Source organism: Budorcas taxicolor, chromosome 21, assembly GCF_023091745.1.
Source record: "Budorcas taxicolor isolate Tak-1 chromosome 21, Takin1.1, whole genome shotgun sequence".
Taxonomy (NCBI): domain Eukaryota; kingdom Metazoa; phylum Chordata; class Mammalia; order Artiodactyla; family Bovidae; genus Budorcas; species Budorcas taxicolor.
Window position 1 is genome coordinate 27,630,096 of NC_068930.1, and position 22,953 is coordinate 27,653,048.

At 42.5% G+C, this 22,953-nt stretch overlaps 1 protein-coding gene across 1 annotated transcript in view; it reads left to right on the forward strand.

Moving 5' to 3' along the window:
- Positions 1-22,953, forward strand: part of ADAMTSL3 (ADAMTS like 3) — a 368,734-nt gene that overhangs the window by 283,477 nt on the left and 62,304 nt on the right. The window contains exons 21-23 of the mRNA XM_052659478.1: positions 8,792-9,863; positions 17,076-17,203; positions 19,587-19,715. Coding sequence (XP_052515438.1) covers positions 8,792-9,863; positions 17,076-17,203; positions 19,587-19,715 — 1,329 coding nt within the window. The remainder of the gene's footprint in view (positions 1-8,791; positions 9,864-17,075; positions 17,204-19,586; positions 19,716-22,953) is intronic.

Consider the following 22,953-nt stretch of genomic DNA (forward strand, 5'->3'; position numbering starts at 1 on the left):
CTGGAAATATATGATCTTCTTTTTAGGCCTGATCCCTCAGTGATGGAAGGGGTCTGAAGACAAGAAAAATCAAGCCTGACTATGCTGTGATCTTTATTCCATTTCAAGGCTCCATTTTTAGAAATGTGTCCTAATCAGTGCCTTGAGTTTAAGTGAAAACTATCCTCTTTGGAAGAGTGAGTCTTCTTGCTCTTCATTTTGACCCTTTGATGTGCAATGGGATGAAGACTGGGGGGTGGGGGTGGACAAGATGTTTTGAGCACTCCCTGGAGGCCAGTGGTGCACCATACAGTCCTTCCAGTTAGAGGCCCCTTCCTGCTTCTCCCCAGACCTTCCCTGCATTTTCCCACCTCCAACTTTTCCTCCCATAAATTCTTCCCTTCACCGTATCTAGTGACTGTCACTCTTCCCATTCTTGAAGGACCAGAACAAATCCTACCTTCCTCTATAATATTTCTCAATTTCTCTAATCTCCAAAAGGTATTATGACATTGTGGTTAAGCCAACTAAAGTCTAATCTCATTTCTTTCAGTATCTCATCATGTAACATTGATACAGACTCAATCTCTGTGAGGCTCATCACAGAGCCTTTTTCATCAATAAAATGGGAATGGTAATTATACCTACCCCATAGAATTGTTCTGAGAATTAATGCCTAGAAAGTGCTTAGAAGCAGTGCCAGGAACGTACTGTAGGCTCAAAAATATTAGTTATTTTTAATGTCATTACCACCTTCCTTTAATTCCTGTCATGGCTTTAAGATGGGGTAAAATGTAACAGTAACTAATATTGTATCTTCTGGATCATTAGGATATGAGTTCATATGGGGTAGTTAGGCAATAGCTCTGGACATTTTTTTCATATATAGGCCCCCAAAGCATGTATAATGAGTTGTACTCAAAGACATGTTTTTCAAATGTGTCAGGCTTAGAGCAGCCTCAGATTGTTATTAAAAGTCTCAGATTGCTATTAAATGTCTACCTGTCTTGGCTGCTAATAAGGCATCTGAAGAAAGTAATGTTTGAGTTTAGATTTTTTTTTTTTTTCAGTGATGGCTCCTGGTTTAAGGGTTCCTGAAATTTGGTAAAGAATTCTTATTTTTAATCCAAGTATTGACATCAAAATGGTTGAGGGCAGGGAGGCACCCAGACATGTCCTGTATGATTGAAATGTCGAGAACAAACAAACAAACAAACAAACAAACATGTTGTCAATCAGCCATGTCCAACTCTTTGTGACCCCATGGACTGTAGCCTACCAGGCTCCTCCGTCCATGGGATTTTTCCAGGCAAGAGTACTGGAGTGGATTGCCATTTCCTTCTCCAGGGGATCTTCCCGACCCAGGATCGCACCCAGGTCTCCCGCATTGCAGGCAGACGCTTTACCCTCTAAGCCACCGGGGAAGCCCCAAAATGTCAAGAAAAATATGCCTTATCCCCTTCCCAGGTTAAGTTGAATTCTCTCACTTCTCTGCAGCTCCTGGTGGTCCTCCTTGTACCAGCCTGTTCAGCTCTCAGACTCTCATCTTCCCTTCTTCTGCTCTTCCTCTAAGCCTTCTCAGCTTCCATGAACACCCAGCCCTGCCTGCCTGACAGAGCTGCAGCCCTTGGAAACCCAGCCAGCCATTAGGCTGCCTCACCAGCACCTTTCTTGGGCTGGTTGTTACCTCCTGCAGCATCCAACAGCATACATTTATTTTATCTTTTGCTTGTCATTTGTTTGTTATTCATTCAATAAACAGTAAGAGTTTACTATGTACCAGGCACTATGCAGTGCCCTAAGGACAGAGATGATCTCTCTGCCTGGGCATATATTGTTTTCAGTGTCAGATGGCAGTATTTCATTATCAGTTCTTTCAACAATCATTCTTCAGATGCTACTGTGTTTTAGATGTTATGATACAAAATGAAAAGAATCCATTGTCTGGTCTCTAAGAACTCATAATCCAGTAGGAGAGAGACAGACATAAAGAAGAATAAAGTGCCATGGTGTCATAATGGGATGTAGAAGTGCTCGATCCCTCTAGGGGATGTGAAGGAGAGCTTCATAAAGGAGGAAGCTTTGAGTGGAATTCTGAAAGATGTGTCCCATCATTAGACCCGCATGGGATACAGGACAGTCCGAGAAAAAAGAGAGCAGTGTCGACAGAGGTGAGGGATGTCAAATGGAGTGGGGCATTTCTGGAAACTGCACACAAACCATTACCCTGTGACCTTTTTTTCCCCTTTAATATGCTGTGGGCTGCAGAACAGGGACTTGGGAATGACCAGCATGATGTCTTCATGGCCTCATCCCAGGAGTACTAGTGCCTCTTTCTAAACAGGGAAATGACTTAAGATTGGATATGGTCTTTGAATATCAGGTGCTGGGGCTTAGGGCATGAAAAATAGTCAACCTCCCTTCTCATCCCCTTCCACAAGCAAATATCCCTTTATTTATCAGAGTTCTTATCCTGCCCCTTCCCCAAGAGCTACCAATACCCTGTTGTTTTAGAAGCCTCATACGCACAAATTTCAAGACTCAGAAGGTTCTACTGCTTTTTCTTTTTAAGAAAGAATTAAAAATGCACTCTTGCTGTGCCCCGCTTCCTCCCTTATAACTCCTGCTTGTTTTTGTGTGAGTCCCTGATCCCCAGATGAAATGGATAATACTGTGTGTAGACCGCTGCATAACTGTCATGATGCAGACTCCAGGTTGTTCTGTATAAAGTGCAAAACAAATGTTTTTATTGACAAAAAAATTCAGTAGAATTAGAACAGAGGCTGAAAAATGGGTAATGGTGAAATAATGCTTGAGAAGTGGGCTGGAGAGCATCTTGAAACCCATGCTGAGGAGTTTAGATTTTATTAAAGAAGGAAATGACATAGTCAGATTTTATTTTGTTTTATTTACTTGGACGGCTATATAGATATATTTTTCAATTAATTTTTATTGGAGTATAGTTGTTTTACTATGTTGTGTTAGTTTCAGCTGTACAGAAAAGTGAATCAACCATTCATATACATATATACCCCTCTTTTTAAAATTTCCTTCCCGTTTAGGTCCCCACAGAGTATTGACTAGAGTTCCCTGTGCTATACACACTAGGTTCTCATTAGTTATCTATTTTATATAAGGTAGTGTATGCATGTCAATTCCAATCTCCCAATTCATCCCAACCAACCGCTTCCCCCTTGGTGTCTGTACATTTGTTCTCTACCTTTGTGTCTATTTCTGCTTTACAAATAAGTTCATCTGCATCATTTTTCTAGATTCCACATATAAGTGATATTATATGATTTTTGTTTTTCTCTTTCTGGTTTACTTCACTCTGTATGAGTCTCTAGGTCCATCTCCATCTCTGCAAATGGCACAGTTTCATTCCTTTTTATGGCAGAGTAATATTCAACTGTATATATGTACCACATCTTCTTTATTCATTCCTGTGTTGATGGACATTTAAATTGCTTCCATGTCCTGGCTATTGTGAATAGTGGTGTACACATAGACATATTGGGAAAATATGAATGTGCGAGTCTAGTCAAGGGGATATGACAATATCTAGGTGAGAGAATATAAGGACAGAAGTGGTGAGGATGAATTCCAACATTTCAGGTGTTCCATCTAAGTATCCGTTGCCTGGCTAGAATTGGAAGCTCAGAGGAGAAGGGTATGTTTGTGTTTAACAAGCAACTCTGGGACCAAGTAGGTGGTGAGGAGGGAGAGGGAGCTGTTGTTTGTTACCTTTGCTGATTTCTGTGGTATAGATTCTCCCATTATGTGGCTTCCTGCTACCAGTGTGACATCACTACCTGCAGAGTTGGGAATGGACACCAACAATCCCATGGACCTGTGAGTCAATGAGAGGAAGGGCCAGCAGACCAATGGACAGGGAGGAATCGAGGCGACTCCAGTTTCTGCCTTAAAGAATTGCAGGCTGGACTCTGAGGGCCAGGGCTCCAGGGAATAAGACAACTTAGAGGCTGCTTTGCAGCCAAAGCCCATCTGGGAGTAGCAGGAGTCATGTGCTGGTGAGACAAGTGTAAACACCCAGCACAGATGGCTTGGGGCAGAAACCTGGTGTGGCGCCAAGGCTCAGAGTCATGGCAGGGATACAACTGGAATCATGGCAGGACACGAGCATGTAAACAGCCTTGGGAACTGGGCAGGGAAGGCTGGCATAGAGGCCAGAAAGAGGACCTTCAGAAGGAAGAGCTTTTCCTTTTCTAGAAAAGCTGAACGATGTGGTGTTTCTCATGTCCAGTGCATGGGAGAGATGGAGGGATGGCTTGGTGTCCCCACACTGCCCACAGCCCCCCAGTAGGATGCCATGGGTTCCTGTCCACACCATCTCCTCAGACTTGTTTGGTTCGGCAGTTTGGGGGCACATACAAATGCAGAAGGAGGCAGTCACCCCAAACCAGACAGATTCCTACCCAAGAACTATGTCAGAGGATGCCAGGCTCCAGGCACTGCTCTGAAGGGACTGACAGGAGTCACAGAGGGAAACTGGCCCAAGTCCTAGCAGATCCTGGGTCCCAGAGCACTTCCCAGGCACACCTGGTCACTGAACTGCTTTATACCTAGTGTGAGAAGTGGCTAACCAGGCCTGGTTGGGAATGGATCTGCCTTCCAGCAGATGGGCATGCAGCCAGAGGAAGGGACTGGGCTACTCGTGTGGCTCACCCAGCCATGGGCCAGTCCTTTCTAAACACCACCTGTCACCTGCAGACTCCCCAGCCTGCTTTTGAAGGCATCATGGCCCCATCTGTTAATACTTTAAACCCCAAGCTTAGCTGGGGACATCTGGCTACCAGTTCTAAAGGTACTTAGAACCCATCTTCACAAAGGATGCTGTGTGGGATCATACCAGCCTCAGATCATCTCCAGCCTGAACCCTGAGGTAGGCATATGCTTCCTTCCCCGTGTGGGCTTTGACCCCTTCCCAGTAAAAGCAGGAATATTCAAGCTATGGCCTCATCTGTAGCAGCCCTAAGAGAGTCTCTCTCCACCCCTCCCTCAGTTGCACAAGTTCAAAATTCTGACGTTGACCCAGCTTAAACTCTGATTTAAAAAGCAAATTTCAAAGCCATCCATGTTCACCATCTGTCTTTCCCATAATCCATCATGGAGTATGGATTATGGGAAACAATGACCAGACAGGGTGTTAAACTGAATTCTTTTAAATAGTAATAAAAAGATGCCTGTATAGGTATCAGTATATATAAACACATGTATGCAGGTATTATGGCTAGGTATGTATATACACATATATTACACACCCTGCATTGTGACAATAGGCCACTTTTAAATATTCATAAAAAGCAACCAGCTAATTAAAATTAGTGAGTGTTAGTCACTCAGTTGTGTCCAACTCTTTGTAACCCCATGGACTGTAGCCCGCCAGGGTCTTCTGTCCATGGGATTCTCAGGCAAGAATACTGGAGTGGTTTGCCATTCCCTCCTCCAGGGGATCCTCCTGACCCAGGGATCAAAACCAGGCTTTCTTCATTGCAGGCAGATTCTTTCCCCTCTGAGTTACCCATGCTAATAAAAAAGGAAATAAGCAAGACTAATATAGAGTTATGTCTTGAATTGTACATTTCCGTCATATGCAGGCAAAAATTTAGCTCTAAACTTGATAACATAAGCACTGTCTCGGAAAAGGCAACCTGGTCAATGACACAGTTCAGTGTTCACTGGGTAGGAAATGAATTAATTACTGAGAGGAAATACAAGGATTCCTGATGGTAAGACCACAAAGCATCCTCCTGCTTCCTCCTACAGAGGACACTGCATGTTGTAAAGATTTTGGCAGGGTTCTCACAGAAAACACAGTGGCTGTTTCTTATTTTCCCTTCCCTGTTCACCAGTAGCAGCCCATCAAATTGTCTTTGAGTTAACCCAGTGAGACAGTCTGGGGTGGTGGTTCTCAGTCTTTGCTCTACATTTGAGTCTCCTGGGGAGGTTTTACAAATTTTGATGCCCAGGCTTCTGTTCCCCATAAGTCAGAATATCTGGAGAGTGGGACCCAGGGTAGTAAAATTAAAAAATAATAACAATGGGTGCTCCTAAATGACAGCAAAGTTTGAGAACCACTGCCTCTAGTCAGAGTTGATACTGAAACTGTACATACCAGTATGTCTGTGTTATTGTTGTTCAGTTGCTAAGTCCTGTCTGACTCTTTGCGAGTCTATACGATATGGGAAAGTAGAGAAATACTTCCAGGTGGTTAGTCAATAGCCTTGGCCTGAACCCCAGGACTGTCTCCCAGCTGCTTGGACCCTTCTGCTGGGAGTGGTCCAACACACTTTCGGGAGAGGAGACACTCGGAGCAGCAGTGTTACAACAAGACCTGGTACAGGGCTATAGCCGCCATCTGTTACAATGGATCGAGCCCTTGTGCAGACTGCTATTATGAGTGGCATCTCTGGGACTTCCCTGGTGGTCTAGTGGCAATACCCCACTGCAGGGGGCCTGGGTTCCATCCCTGGTCAGGGCACTAGGTCCCACATACCACAACTGAAGATCCCACATACATCAACTAAGACCCAGTGCAGCCAAATAAATAAATGTTTAGTTGCCAAATCGTGTCTGACTCTTTGTGACCCAATGGACTGTAGCCCACCAGGCTCCTCTATTCATGGGATTTCCCAGGCAAGAATACTGAAGTGGGTTGCCATGTCCTTCTCCAGGGGATATTTCCAACCCAAGGATCTCCTGCAAGGATCAACCCATGTCTCCTGCATTGCATGCAGATTCTTTACCGCTAGAGCCATCGGCGAAGCCCAGTGTTTGCAAGTGAATGTGTTAGTACCTCAGTCATGTCCGATTCTTTGTGACCAAGGGGCTTGCTAAAAAAAAAAAAAAAAGATGGCATTTCTGCCTATAATAACAGGTGAACCACAAATTTAGTGGGAATCCTCCTCCTGCTTTTGACCACTGTTGAACAGCAGTAAGTTTAAAATTCTGTGTTGCCAACCTAAAAATAAATCTCTATGTCTTAACTGACTGAGGGGATCTTGATGTCCTCTGTGAAGAATCTCTATCCCAACAGGTAAACATGTACACACGACACGCCATCTGGCTCTACTTCAGGCTGATCCGAGGGGAGGGAGAGTTCACTGGCAGAACCTTGGACAAGGAGACTGGCCTAGAAATGGCATCTCAGTGGAATTTGCTTGCAGACTTATTATGCCTGTCCCTGATTTAGAACACACTCTACTGCGGAAGTTATGCATCTACCCCTGTTGTTTTTCTGAACCTACTGCCACCCCCACACCCAAGCAGGCAGCAGCCAGACCCTAACGGGATCATGAACCACCCAAGAGAAATCAAGAGTTATTCCAACAAGCACAATCTGGGTAGTGTCCAGGGCCTGAGAAGTCCGTCTTAAGTGGACTTCCCTCTGGTGATCTAACGATTAAGACTCCACTCTTCCATTGGAGGGGGTGCAGGTTCGATCCCTGGTCAGGGAACTAAGATCCCACATGCTGTGCAGCAAGGCCAAAAAGTTTCAAAGACAAAAACAGAAATGGAGTCTCAATCTAGTTCTCCTCCCAGCATACCCCTACCAGTGTTACAGCCGTAACCAATTGGAAGAACCATAACTGGGGTCCTCTGAGGCTCTTAGGCCCCTGTCTCATGACCTTCATTCCACAGTGTCATTGATGTGAGTCCAGTCTCTCTTCTGTTACTCCCTGGTGCTTCCTGCCCTCTAGCCCGTGGACCTACCTACATCTTCAAAGAGGAATCAGATTCCCACCCACATCACATCCCCCTACCTACTTACTTCAGTATCACCCCAGGATGCATTGAGACCCTCCTTCCTGCAAGTGAGAGGCAGTGCAGGGGTGGGGGTGGGGCGGCGGCACAGGGGGAGTGGGGGAGGGAGGAGAGCTGCTTCTCTTGGGGGATGGGATCTGGGGAGCATCCTCTCTGGCCTCCACCCATTACCTGTGGCTGGTGCCCAGGACAAGGAAGAGTCAGCCCACCTGTGATCCCTCGCTGCTTGCCCCATTGATGCTGGCTGGACCCGCCTTTGTCAGCTGACAGTAATGTCTGAGAGCTCATACATCCCACTACTGTGCCCTTGATAAAAATGCTCTGACTTCTCACATTCCTCCAGTGAAGGTGTTAATATCACCTGCATGTTATAGGTGAGAAAACTGAGGCTCAGAGCGAGTAGATCACTTATTCAGATGGTAGTGCTGAGATTCACTCTCACCATTCAGCTGGCTTCCAAGTGCCAGTTTGAGCTTTTCTTCTTCTTCCATCACTGGCTTCTTCAGGCCCGCATGCTAGTTTCACTGGCCTGCTTGGGTGATCTGCTGTGGTTCCCAGCTGCATCCTCCTTTTCAGATCCTTTGAATACATTCACTCACCTCCCCACGCTCACTGCCTCCTTCAGATTTGGGGTGCCCTGGGCTGAGCCATATTAGATCCTCAAGAGCCTCCCAGATGGTGGAGGCCCCGCACATCAGACGTCCCCTTATTGATGGAAACATTTAACCATTTAACCTCATGCCTCCCCAAACCAAAAGCTCCTTTATAAAATAATTGACATGATTTCATGCAATTCATTCTTTGCTGCTAAAGTGAAATTTGTGAAATTTGTCCCCATTTATGGATATGTATATATATATACATACATATATATCATAAATAACTATATATATATGTATCTTTTTTTTTAAGTTCTCAAATGTTTTAGAAGAGAAGAGAATTTGCTGATTTCTGTCAGCCTTGGAAGAGTATGGACAAATGTCATTATAAAGATATTTGTGTTTTGCTTTCTTTATTTTTCCAACAGAAATGAAACCAGAGATGAAGGCCAGAGTCGGGGAGCAGGGTCCTCAGATCCTCGGTGTCCAGAGAGTCTACATCCAGACAAGGGAAGAGAAACGCATTAACCTGACCGTCGGGAGCAGAGCATACCTGCTTCCCAACACATCTGTGATTATTAAGTGCCCAGTGCGACGATTCCAGAAATCTCGGATACAGTGGGAGAAGGACGGCCGTTGTCTGCAGAACTCCAAGCGACTTGGCTTCACAAAGTCAGGCTCACTGAAGATTCACAGCCTTGCAGCCCTTGACATTGGTGAGTACCGGTGCATCGCAGGCCCCGCACAGGAGACTGTGGTGCTAAAGCTCATTGGCACCGACAACCGGCTCATTGCACCCCCAGCCCTTGGAGGGCACACCAGGGAATATCCTGGGATGGACAACAATGAGGCCAATAACTTGGGAGCCACATGGCATAAGATGAGGCTGATGTGGAACAACAAAAACGAGCTTTATCTACACAATGGCCAAATTAACAATCAGTCTCTCTTGAGAGCTCTGTTGGGCCACTGCAGCCCTTCTGCAGGAAACGCCAACTCCTGGGAGTTTGAAAACAAGCAGTTTGAAGCAGCAGTTAAACAGGGAGCCTATAGCATGGAGACCGCCCAGTTTGATGAGTTGATCAGGAACATGAGCCAGCTCATGGAAACGGGGGAGATCAGCGATGATCTGGCATCCCAGGTGATATATCAGCTGGTGGCCGAGTTAACCAAGACGCAGCCTGCACATGCGCACTGGAGGGGCATCCCTGGAGAGGCTCCTCCCATGGCTCCGCTAAGGGGGGAGACTGGAAGTGTGCCCCAAAGCTCGAACTCCAAAAACTCAGGCAAGCTGACATTCAAGCCAAAGGGACCTGTCCTCTTGAGGCAGAGCCAACCCACCTTGATTTCCTTTAATAAAACAGTAAATTCAAGGATTGGAAATACAGTCTACATTACAAGAAGGACGGAGGTCATCAACATACTGTGTGAGCTTGTCACCCGCAGTGAGGCCACCTATACGTGGACCAAGGATGGAGCACTGTTAGAACCCTCAGAAAAGTAAGTACAATCAGAGTACAGTGTTTTCTCTGAGATGCCTTCTAAATGGATCTTCCAGCTTTCCTTAAAATATTGTCAAATTCCTTCTCCTAAGAATGTGCTTCCAACAGGATCCTTTGGAAAAGAAACTCCAAAATGTTAGGGCATGACATTAACATATGCACTGGAATTCTAAAAATGAAATTGTACCATCACAGTCACGACCATGAAGGTGTAGTACAAAACTGGATACCATAAGATTAAATGTAAGCATCTACAGACTCTCTCTTTTCAGGTCACTTAATACTTAAAAATAAAATCAGGGACTTCCCTGGTGGTCCAGTGGTTCAGACTCTGTGCTTCTAACGCAGGGGGCATAGGTTTGATCCCTGGTCGGGGAACTTAATCCCACATGCTGCGTGGTGCAGCCAAAAAATTAAAAAAATTATCCCTCCGAAAAAGTGAAATCAATCGGGCCATTGAAAAAACATACTTGCAGTTCTCTTAGAATGTGCAGGAACTGCAAGAATCTTCTATATCTGGGAGATGTGGTGTCTCGTTTGAACTCACACCAGCCCCATGAGTCTGGCAGGGCAGGAGTTGATACTTTCTCAATGAGATCATTGAGGAATAGACTCTCATGACTAATTCACGGCCAGTCAGAACCAGGGACCACGTCTTCTGGACCCCGCCAGGGATGTTAGAGGGTCACACAGATAATAGCTTTGGTAGAAAGATTACCTGAAGTCATCTTCTAATATTAGGCAATGATTTATGTCACAAAATCCAAAAGTAAGATGATAAGGATCAAAGTTTTTTGAGACGTTTGAAACAGTATTCAGTCACCTTATTTATTGTAATAGCTATCCCTGTCAGTGCAAAAACGTCACATTTCATTCATTTTACATAGAATAACAGAATAACAGAACCATTCACTCATTTTGTGTTCTCTACTGTCTCCAAATCTTGCTGTTAATACACACAGGGTTGTAGACATCTTGCTTTCTTTCAATTTGCATTCAACAGCTCCTTATCCACCTCCATGGATTGTTAAGAGACATAGATGTTAAATTGTTTTGCAATCCATAAGGTACTTTAAAAATGCAAGTTTTATTTTTATCATCCTTTTTTTTCTGCATCACCTAATGTGTGAAACATTAAAAGAAATCTAGGTAAAATTCAATTTTTATAATAAATCATTGGACTGTCTTAGAATGGAAAGATAGAACAAGTCTAATTTTTAATTTTTTTGCCTAGAACTCTGAACATTAAGAGTGTAATGTAGTTTTTGAAGTGGAATAAACCTTCCAGATCAACTAACTTAGCAGTGATCAAATCTTTTGGTTTTAGGACTCCTTCAAACTTAAAAAAATGATGAGAAGCCAAAGAACTTTTGTTAATTTGAATTAACTTTATGTTAATATGTTAATATATCTCATGATGTTTATGCTGTTAGAAATTAAAACCATGAAACATTTTAAATAGCTGTTTGTTAATCAATTTAGAAGTAATAGTAGTAAGCCCAATTCATGTTCATGTAAATAACATAATTTTTGAAAAGCAGTATTTTAAAGATTAATGATAATGGCATTGTTTTACATCTCTGCAAATCTCTTTAATGTTTGGCTTAATAAAACATAGCTGGGTTTTCTCCTCAATACTCTACATTCAGTCTGTTACCATATGTTGTTTTAATTGAAGTTTATGGAGAAAATTGGGCTTCATACATATATAGATAAGTTAGTTGGGAGGATAAGGAATACATTCATAATCTTTTAAGGTAATTATGGCTATTCTTTAACACTACACTAAAAATAGACAAGCAGTAGTTTCTTAAAGGTTAGGTGGAATGTGGAATCTAAAACCATGTTAAAGAGATTTTGGTAGTCTGTTACAATGAAATCTGTTGCTTTATCTTGTTCTTTGAATGGATCTTTTAACTAGACTAGATTTTATAACATCACACATTGGTCATTTGGAAAATGTTGGCTGACTGAGTTATACACATCTTCCAAATGTTAACACATTCCATTATACAATACCAAAAATACACGTATTCTTTAATATTACTATCCCAACTTTTCAGAAAAGTCTTTGAGCTTTGGGAAGCAGTCAGACTCACAGAGAGCATGACTGATTTTCTCAAATTCTAATTGTCACTTGAAAGCTTGAATTTTATCATTGGCAACAATTACTGTCAGTTGTTTTCCTTGCATTGGCCAGCTCATTTTTGTTCGTTAAAAAAATATATTTTCCAAATACCTAAATCCAAATACCCTGGCTTATCTGTCAGTCATTATTTCAAGTAAAGTAGTATGCCATGAAAAAGGAGCTAGTTCAGCTAGCAATTCAAACAGTCACACCCACAGACTTTGGCAGACAGCAGAGATATGGTGTGTATTTCCTGTTTTGTTGTACAGAATGTTAGAAAACTTACACTCAGGGGTAGAGATTTAGTGAAATAATAATTTCTATTGCTTCATTAAGGACATTCTTATGGGAAATTGGCATTTTGTTTTTACTGCAAGTGTGTGGTAGCCAGAATACAGTGCCTACTGGTACACTTTGCTGCCACAGCTTTTATTCCATTCTGGTGCCAAGTTTTATCCACAACTGCTTTTACTATCAGTGCAAATGTCAACACTCACAGTGAGAAAGGCAAATAATAGTATAGTATCAATATTTACTATTATGAAAATAGTTTTGACCTCACGGATCCCTGAGATCCAAGGACTACCCTTTCAGGATTGCTCAACAATTTTCCTTTAGAAATTATAAGGAACATCAGCCAAACCCAAATTGAGGAACATTCTGTTTATTATCAGTAGTCCTCAAAACTGTTCAAAGTCATCAAAAAAAGGGAGGGGGTGGGGGAAGACAGAGAAATTGCCACAGACCAGAAGAGACTACAGAGACACAATGTCTAAATACAATATGATGTCCTGAATGGGAGATTGTGCAGCAGGATAACAACATTAGTGGAAAAACTAATGAAATCTACATAAAGACTGAAGTTTCGTTAACAACAGTGATGGACCGATGCTGGTGCCTTAGTTTTGATGAAAGTATCACGTGCTGAAGATGTTCACATCAGGGAAAACCAAGAAAGAAGGAGATAAGAACCCTCTGTACTGTCTCCGTTGCTTTTCTGTAATGCCAACATCATTCCAAAATAAAGTTTATTTAGAAAAAAAAAAAAAGAAAGAAACTATAAGAAAACAGAGGCTGAGAAAATTGATCAGCTGATTTGTGGCCATAAAGTACTAGAGGGATATGGTAGAAGACCGTGGTTAGTTCAAGTCAGTGTTTGTTGAACTGAGTTGATTTGTGATTATCTGATTTGCTCAAGTGGAATTTGCATTAGTTTCTGTGACTGAGGCTCCTGAAGATCCCATAAAGATTCTGCCATCCTAACTCAGGCCTGTTTCTGCATACTTTAAGGACCAGCCATTTGACACTGAAGCAGTCCTACTTGGCTAGTAAGAGTTTTTGTTTTTAATATTTTAAGGGAATTTTTAAAAGATCTATTTTTATTTCCATTTTTTCTCTAATATACCTAATTAATTTTTTCAACTTATGTTTAAATTTCTTTATGCAAGAAAAGTTCTCCAGTTTAGATACATTTTTCTGACTCTCACAAATCTTTTCAACTGAAGTCATGCAGAAATGGAATGATGTTTCCAAGTGCCCCTCTCCAATAGGAGGCAACAGTGTAGGCGTGGAGTGTGTTTGGACAAGCCAGCTGAGTAAGAGATCACAGCTAGGAAGCAAAGGCTGTGGGTGGATTCCCTAGGGGTGACGTCTGTGAAGAGATTAACTTCATTATCACTTCAAGTAAAGAATAAGATTTTGTGGTGGAGGTCAAGATCAGATTCCTTAAAGGACTCTACCTTCTGGTTCTCCAGCCCAGGGACTGGTCCAGCCTGGATCCTGGGTGACATCACCTGGCAAGAAGGTTCATGTGTGCTCAGCTATTTCTTGGTGACTTCTTGCTGTACTGTAAAACTGAGGCCCTAAAACAAAGGAATCCTTTGAGAATTGCTAAATCATACAAACATACATATGAAATAATTTTAAAAAAGATTTTCATGTATAAACATTTGTCACATAGAGTTGTTAGTTTTACTTTTTTTCTTAATCAACTGTTTCTTAACAGCAATTTAACAGTGAGAGCCTAGCCCTGGTCATAGCTACCTCTGCCTTATTCCTGTTTTTGTTCTGGGCAATTCAGCTGTTTTGCTTTCTTCCCACCTTTGTATACTTCATTTGTGGGTTGCACGGGAGCTTGCATTCTCTAGTACATTCATTCTCTACCATTACTGTGTTCTACTCTAGTCATTCATACACTGAGTCATTAAATGCTTTCGAAAACTGCTGTATAAAAGGTACTGTGCTAGGCATTGAAAATGCACAGCTGTGAATAAGATCTTGTCCCTACTTTTGAAAAGATCACAATCTCATGAGAATGAAAAGATATTTCATCAAATAAATATATGAACCAAACCAGAAGGAGCCCAGAGGGGGAAGAAGATAACTCTAGGAGTATTGGAGAAAGCTTTACAAGGGAAATTACATTTGCTCCAGGACTCAGTGGGTAAGTCAGTGTTGCCAGAAGTGGGGAAGGGCATTCCAAATAGAGTGAACAACATATGCAAAAGCTCAGGGTGATGAAAGACCATGGAATGTTCTGGAAACTGTTAGAGGTTCTTTATAGCTACAGCAGAGGGTAAGCAAGCAATGTAAAGTGACAGGAAATGAAGTGCCCCAGTTCAGTTCATGAAGAAACATAGAGTATTTAGCAGTTGGTCAAAACAGTCAGTCATGCTTAAAATCTTGCATGCTAGACTTCAGCATTAGGCAAACCAAGAACTTCCAGATGTCCAAGCTGGGTTTAGAAAAGGAAGAGGAACTAGAGATAAAATTGCCAACATTCACTGGATTATAGAGAAGACAAGGGAATTTCAGAAAAACATCTATCTCTGTTTCATCGACTACGATAAAGCCTTTGACTGTGTAGATCATGACAAACTGTGGAAAACTCTTAGAGAGATGGGAATACCAGACCATCTTCCCTGTCTTCTGAGAAACCTGTATGAGGGTCAAGAAGCAACAGTTAAAACCCTGTATGGAACAACTGATTGGTTCAAGATCAAGAAAGGAGTACGACAGCACTGTCTGCTGTCACCCTGTTTGTTTAACCTATACACCAATCACATCTTGAGAAATGTAACTGCTGGAGCAGTTACAAGCCGGAAGGTGGGAGAAACATCAACAGTCCCAGATATGAGGATGATACCACTCTAATGGCAGAAAGTGAAGAGGAACAAAAGAGCCTCTTGATGAGGGTGAAGGACAAGAGTGAAAGAGCCGGCTTTAGACTAGATAGTAAAAAAAACTAAGATCATGGCTTCTGGCCCCATTACTGCCTGGCAAATAGAAAGGAAAAGGTGGAAGTAGTGACAGATTTCCTCTTCTCGGGCTCCAAAATCACTGCGGACGGTGACTGCAGCCATGAAATCAGAAGACGATTGCTTTTTGGCAGGAAAGTGATGACAGACCTAGACAGTGTGTTGAAAAGCAGAGATATTGTTACTCTGCTGACAAAGGTCTGTATAGTCAAGGCTTTGGTCTTCCTTGTGGTCACGTATGGTTGTGAAAGCTGGACTGTAAAGAAGGCAGAACACCAAAGAATTTATGCCTTTGAACTGCGGTGCTGGAGAAGACTTCTGAAAGTCCCTTGAATAGCAAAGAGATCAAACCAGTCAATCTTAAGGGATGTCAACCTGAATATTCACTGGAAGGACTGATGCTGGAAAAGATGGAGGGCAGAAGGAGAAGAAGGCATTAGAGGATGAGATGGCTGGACGGGATCACCAATGCAATGAACATGAACTTGGGCAATCTCTGGGAGATGGTGCGGGACAGGGAGGCCTGGCATGCTGCAGTCCATGGGGTCACAAAGAGTTGGACATGACTGGGCACTGAACAATAACAACAACAGAACAGTCCATATTGCTAAGATCTGTAAAGTGGGAAGAAGGCAGGTAAAAAAATAGTATATGGACTGCTGATCCAGATAATCTATTAGCAACTTCAAATCAATAAGAAAAAATTAAAATTAAAGTAAAACAAGTATTCTTTCCCATCCCCTGAATCAGTATCTCACCTGTGAGGATACTCTTGACCAGCTCTGATTTTCTAAGTGGTATTTACATGCAGGTGTTTGTGAATATCAATAATTGAGAAACCATAAGAGGTTCACACAGTGTAGCCCTGATTCTTAACAGCATGCTCAAAACCCAATATAATGCAGCAGTAGCTTTGTTACTTCCACTGAGCTTTTCATACCATGAGAAAATAACCATTTCCAAGGAGCAGTAACTGAAGGTCCACTCACTTCCAGCGTGAAAATCTGAACTGAAAAATTCACATCTGTAGTCTGTTAGAAAGGCTCAGGGCAGAAAATGAGGGCTTAACCTCCAGCAAACTAATACTTACTAGTTTGTCTTTTTTTAAACGTGGTAAATTAAGCATTGAGTCCATCCGGAAGAGTCTGTTCTCATGCAGAGTGAGATAGGAAGTCTGGATCTCTGAGCATAGTCCACCTCTACCATCTCAATGAGTTTCAACCAAGAAGAGTGACTTTTCCACAGTCCAGTTTATATGTTGCTGTTTAGTCGCTAAGTTGTATCTGACTCTGTGCGACCCCATAGACTGTATAGCCTGCCACGTTCGTCTATCTATGAGGTTTCCCAGGCAAGAATACTGGAGTGGGCTGCCATGCCCTCCTCCAGCTCCAGTGTACACGCTGCTGCTGCTAAGTCACTTCAGTCGTGTCCGACTCTGTGCGACGCCATAAACGGCAGCCCACCAGGCTCTCCCGTCCCTGGGATTCTCCAGGCAAGAACACTGGAGTGGGTTGCCATTTCCTTCTCCGGTGCATGAAAGTGAAAAGTGAAAGTGAAGTCGCTTAGTTGTGTCTGACTCGTAGCGACCCCATGGACTGCACCCCACCAGGTTCCTCTGTCCATGGGATTTTCCAGGCAAGAGTACTGGAGTGGGGTGCCATTGCCCTCTCCCATAGTGGTCTGCTTATAGGCAGGAAGCTCGACAAGATTATCTTCTGGATCCTTGCCAGCCTAAAGTCAATGTCTTCATTCTCTGTGGGTCGCTGTGGTTCTCAAGTAGTTCAATGTGTCACATGAACACATCCTCTTTCTAACTGTTCTACAGAGTCATTTTGGATGGAATGGGGAAAATGCAGATTCGGAAACCTACAAAGAAAGACCAAGGAATATATGGATGTGCTGTAGCTAATCATCTCGGTTCAGATGTGGAAAGTTCTTCTGTGCTATATGCAGGTAATGCCCATTATGCAGCCTGGAGTGTTTTGGTGTGGTCTGGTTTTTTAACATTAAACTCTGGAGCAGCAGTTTCCATGCTTCACACAGCAGAATCACCGGGGAAGGAGATGTTAAAACACAGATCTCCAGACCCCATTCCCAGGGGTTCTGACACAGCAGGCTTGGAGTGGAGTCTGAGTATGTGCACTTCTTTTGGTCTTGAGGCATGTAGAATCTTTGATCCCAACCTGGGATCAAACCCATGACCCCTGCACTGGAAGCAAGGAGTCTTAACCACTGGAACACCAGGGAAGTCCCAGAATGTGCCTTTTTAACATGTTCCCAGGTTATGCTGACACTGCCGGCCTAAGGACCACGCTTTGAAAACAGCTGCTCTAGAGTTCACTTTCTAAGAATTGGAAATTAACAAGATGGGGTTTAATTGGTGATGTTAATAGTGCTGACATTTCGTTTTTAAAATGCCACCATCCAACAAAAGAGATAAAGGATAAAGAGACTTTATCCTTTAAAGTTTGATGTATACCTCCCAATGACACTCCTCTGCCCAATCCTTAAAAACACTTTCAGGAAATTGTCATTGTAAATTAGTGTAAATTGTCCCAGGAGGTAGACAAACTCATTTTAATACTAAAGTGTGCTTTTTGATGAAGGAACATTTTTAGCTGGCAAAGTTGTAAGCAATGCTTCCTTGTGGCAGGCTCATGTTCTGGGATCAAATATCAAATAAGAAAGTTACCCTCCAACTCTCTGCTCTGTGGTTTGGTATCTATGGCTCAAATAATTAAGATAAGGAGAAAGACAATTATCTGGGATTGGAATCCAGCATTTAGACAGCCACGCATTGATGTAGGCAGTCCATCACATCTATAAGCTGAGGAGGTGGGACCAATTGATTTTCAAAGCTCCTTGGATCTACATGGCTTGGTGCCCCATCCCTCTCCTGGCTGCATTCCCATGGTAGGGCCTTCACACCTTGATTCCTGTGCCTTGATCCTCCTGGATGATTCTCCTCTGTGAACATCTGCTCCTTTCCAGAAAACCTCAGTTTTGAGGTTCTGGATTGTTGGGAGGAACAGAAGTCTCTCTTGCAGCTCCCAGGTTTCCTTGTAAGTCCATCCCAGGATAGCCCAGATTCGTGGGAGAGCTGGTGCAAGGTCCGTAAGGGCCAGAGGACACATGACAACAACAGTCCTTTCTCAGCCCAAAAGTCCCTGTATTTTCAACTCCCAGCATACTGTTTCAGTGCCCCAGGCACTCCAGGAACAGATGGAACATTTGGTCACCTGAACATGATCATTCCCAAATTCTCTTCTGCAGAAGACATGGTTACCAAACAGCTAAATGTTGTTACTCTTTCACTTGCTATGCATTAGTCATTTAAAAAAAAGTAAAGAAATATGTGAGAACTTCCCTGGTGGCCCATCGGTTAAGAATCTGCCTTCCAATGCAGGGGATGTGGGTTGAATCCCTGGTTGGGGAACCAGGATCTCATGGCAGTGGCTCTATGGTAGAGAAATGTGGCCTTCCTTGACCCACACATGCTCCTGAGAGACCCCTGGGCAACCAGCACCTTTCTGTACCTCATCACCCATCACCCTGTAATTGGTAGACCCCTACATACTCCTGAGAGACCCCCGGGCAACTAGCACCTTTCTCTACCTCATCACCCATCACCTTGTAATGGTAGTGGTGTCTCCCACCAGTCTCTGAATTGATTGAGGACAAGAATGTTTGTGTTCCAACTTGGTATTTCCATTGTCCAGCCCAGGCACAGAGTATATTTCCTGAATGACTTCATAAATGAATCTGGTAAAAGTACATGGTTCTTAAAATCCAGTAAAGTAAAAGTCTGTGAATGAGTTCCTGATTCTTTATGACCTTGTTTTTATTATATTTTTCCATGCAAGTTTTGTGCAGGTTTCATTCACATTTTCCTTCCAGAAAGAGAGTCAGATGGTCCCAGGACCTGGTGTGTTTTGGTCCTGCCTTTACTCATCCAAGGATGCACCATAGAGATGTTACTCCTGCCCTGCCATGACTTTCTCTGAATGAATTTCTGACTTCCTTCTTTTTCAAATGATCAAAGAGGATTTTATCCTCTAATTTATCCCCAGTTTTGGTTATAAAGCCAAAATATCCTCACAGTCTGTACATGGTGGTTGCAATGCCTCTTTGTAGATAGATATCTCATCTGTGCATCCGTCCATTGAGCACCTCCAGCCTGTGAGTGTGCAAGTCCCCATGGGGCACCACAGGGGATGTGGACTGAGCCAGGAGTCTTCACCTGCTCTCCAGGAGCTTGGCAGAGCTTACCAAGTGCAGTGTGGTCACTCAGAGCAAAAGCCTGAATCTAACAGTTTCCTGCTCCCTTTGAATTAAGAGGCTCCTGTCATCTTGTCTGTTGGAAGAAACATCACCAGACCAGAGCATGGCCATCTCTCCATTGTGATTGGCGGCTTCGTGGAGGCACCCCTGCAAACAAATGTGACCATACAGTGTCCTGTAAAAGGTGAGTGTGGCCATTTCTAGTGGGAGGGCACAGGCCAGCCCAGGGTGGCCAGGAGGCACCAGCTAGCATTTTGGTAGCTCAGACAGTCTTGTGGGCTAAAAAATCTGATTTTTCAGCACTCGGACAGAAGATCTGTCTCGCAAGAGTGAGCATACACCAGCTCATAAGGCTCGTGTATAAAATAGAGTACACTTTACTCATTCTCAGTCAGGGCTAGGAGGACATGAACATGACTTCCCTGTAGCCAGCGTGTTCATACTGGCCAGACCACAGCTCTCTATCCCTGTGGCAGGTCTGCACAAAAGGCCAACTTCTAGCAGGTGATTGCCTAGAGAGTACAGAGTCAGAGCGAGGAGCTTTGTGGGAAATCATTAGCTGTGTCCTCCAGCTTGACCAAGGCTGTGCTGGAGAAGGCCAGGTCAGCAAGGGGGAATGTCAGGGTCCTCTGGCCTAGTTGGTCTGTCCTGGACTGTCCTTGGCTGAGCGTCACCATTCTATGCCTTGGTAGCTCTTTCTGCTCTGTTTACAACAGCCGATAAACCTTTCTAACTGATTTATCTTTTCTTTAGGAGAAACTACATTTTCATCCCATCTTATCTTAATCTAGGGCCATTCTATCTCTTTTGTTTTGTTTTTAATATAAATTTATTTATTTTAATTGGAGGTTAATTACTTTACAATATTGTATTGGTTTTGCCATACATCAACATGAATCCGCCACAGGTATACACGTGTTCCCCATCCTGAACCCCCCTCCCTCCTCCCCCGCCATACCATCCCTCTAGGTTGTCCCAGTGCACCAGCCCAAGCATCCAGTATTGTGCATCAAACCTGGACTGGAGATTCGTTTCATATATAATATTATACATGTTTCAATGCCATTCTCCCAAATCATCCCACCCTCTCCCTCTCCCTCGGAGTCCAAAAGACCGTTCTATACATCTGTGTCTCTTTTGCTGTCTCACATACAGGGTTATCGTTACCATCTTTCTAAATTCCATATATATGCGTTAGTATACTGTATTGGTGTTTTTCTTTCTGGCTTACTCCACTCTGTATAATTGGCTCCAGTTTCATCCACCTCATTAGAACTGATTCAAATGTATTCTTTTTAATGGCTGAGTAATACTCTATTGTGTGTATGTACCACAGCTTTCTTATCCATTCATCTGCTGATGGACATCTAGGTTGCTTCCATGTCCTGGCTATTATAAACAGTGCTGTGATGAACGTTGGGGTACACATGTCTCTTTCAATTCTGGTTTCCTTGGTGTGTATGCCCAGCAGTGGGATTGCTGGGTCATAAGGCAGTTCTATTTCCAGTTTTTTAAGGAATCTCCACACTGTTCTCCATAGTGGCTGTACTAGTTTGCATTCCCACCAACAGTGTAAGAGGGTTCCCTTTTCTCCACACCCTCTCCAGCATTTATTGCTTGTAGACTTTTGGATCGCAGCCATTCTGACTGGCGTGAAATGGTACCTCATTGTGGTTTTGATTTGCTTTTCTCTGGTAATGAGTGATGTTGAGCATCTTTTCATGGGTTTGTTGGCCATCTGTATGTCTTCTTTGGAAAAATGTCTCTTTAGTTCTTTGGCCCATTTTTTGATTGGGTCGTTTATTTTTCTGGAATTGAGCTGCAGGAGTTGCTTATATATTTTTGAGATTAGCTGTTTGTCAGTTGTTTCAGTTGCTATTATTTTCTCCCATTCTGAAGGCTGTCTTTTCACCTTGCTTATAGTTTCCTTTTTTGTGCAGAAGCTTTTAAGTTTAATCAGGTCCCATTTGTTTATTTTTTCTTTTATTTTGAGAGGTGGGTTATAGAGGATCCTGCTGTGATTTATGTCGGAGAGTGTTTTGCCTATGTTCTCCTCTAGGAGTTTTATAGTTTCTGGTCTTACATTTAGATCTTTAATCCATTTTGAGTTTATTTTTGTATATGGTGTTAGAAAGTGTTCTAGTTTCATTCTTTCACAAGTGGTTGACCATTTTTCCCAGCACCACTTGTTAAAGAGATTGTCTTTAATCCATTGTATATTCTTGCCTCCTTTGTCAAAGATAAGGTGTCCATAGGTGCATGAATTTATCTCTGGGCTTTCTATTTTGTTCCATTGATCTATATTTCTGTCTTTGTGCCAGTACCATACTGTCTTGATGACTGTGGCTTTGTAGTAGAGCCTAAAGTCAGGCAGGTTGATTCCTCCAGTTCCATTCTTCTTTCTCAAGATTGCTTTGGCTATTCGAGGTTTTTTGTATTTCCATGCAAATTGTGAAATTATTTGTTCTGGCTCTGTGAAAAATACCACTGGTAGCTTGATAGGGATTGCATTGAATCTATAGATTGCTTTGGGTAGTATACTCATTTTCACTATATTGATTCTTCTGATCCATGAATATGGTATATTTCTCCATCTATTAGTGTCCTCTTTGATTTCCTTCACCAGTGTTTTATAGTTTTCCATATATAGGTCTTTAGTTTCTTTAGGTAGATATATTCCTAAGTATTTTATTCTTTTCATTGCAATGGTGAATGGAATTGTTTCCTTAATTTCTCTTTCTATTTTCTCATTATTAGTGTATAGGAATGCAAGGGATTTTTGTGTGTTGATATTATATCCTGCAACTTTACTATATTCATTGATTAGCTCTAGTAATTTTCTGGTGGAGTCTTCAGGGTTTTCTATGTAGAGGATCATGTCATCTGCAAACAGTGGGAGTTTTACTTCTTCTTTTCCAATTTGGATTCCTTTTATTTCTTTTTCTGCTCTGATTGCTGTGGCCAAAACTTCCAAAACTATGTTGAATAGTAGTGGTGAAAGTGGGCACCCTTGTCTTGTTCCTGACTTTAGGGGAAATGTTTTCAATTTTTCACCATTTAGGATAATGTTTGCTATGGGTTTGCCATATATAGCTTATTATGTTGAGGTATGTTCCTTCTATTCCTGCTTTCTGGAGAGTTTTTATCATAAATGGATTTTGAATTTTGTCAGAGGCTTTCTCTGCATCTATTGAGATAATCATATGGCTTTTATTTTTCAATTTGTTAATGTGGTGAATTACATTGATTGATTTGCGGATATTGAAGAATCCTTGCATCCCTGGGATAAAACCCATTTGTTCATGGTGCATGATCTTTTTAATGTGTTGTTGGATTCTGATTGCTAGAATTTTGTTGAGGATTTTTGCATCTATGTTCATCAGTGATATTGGCCTGTAGTTTTCTTTTTTTTGTGGCGTCTT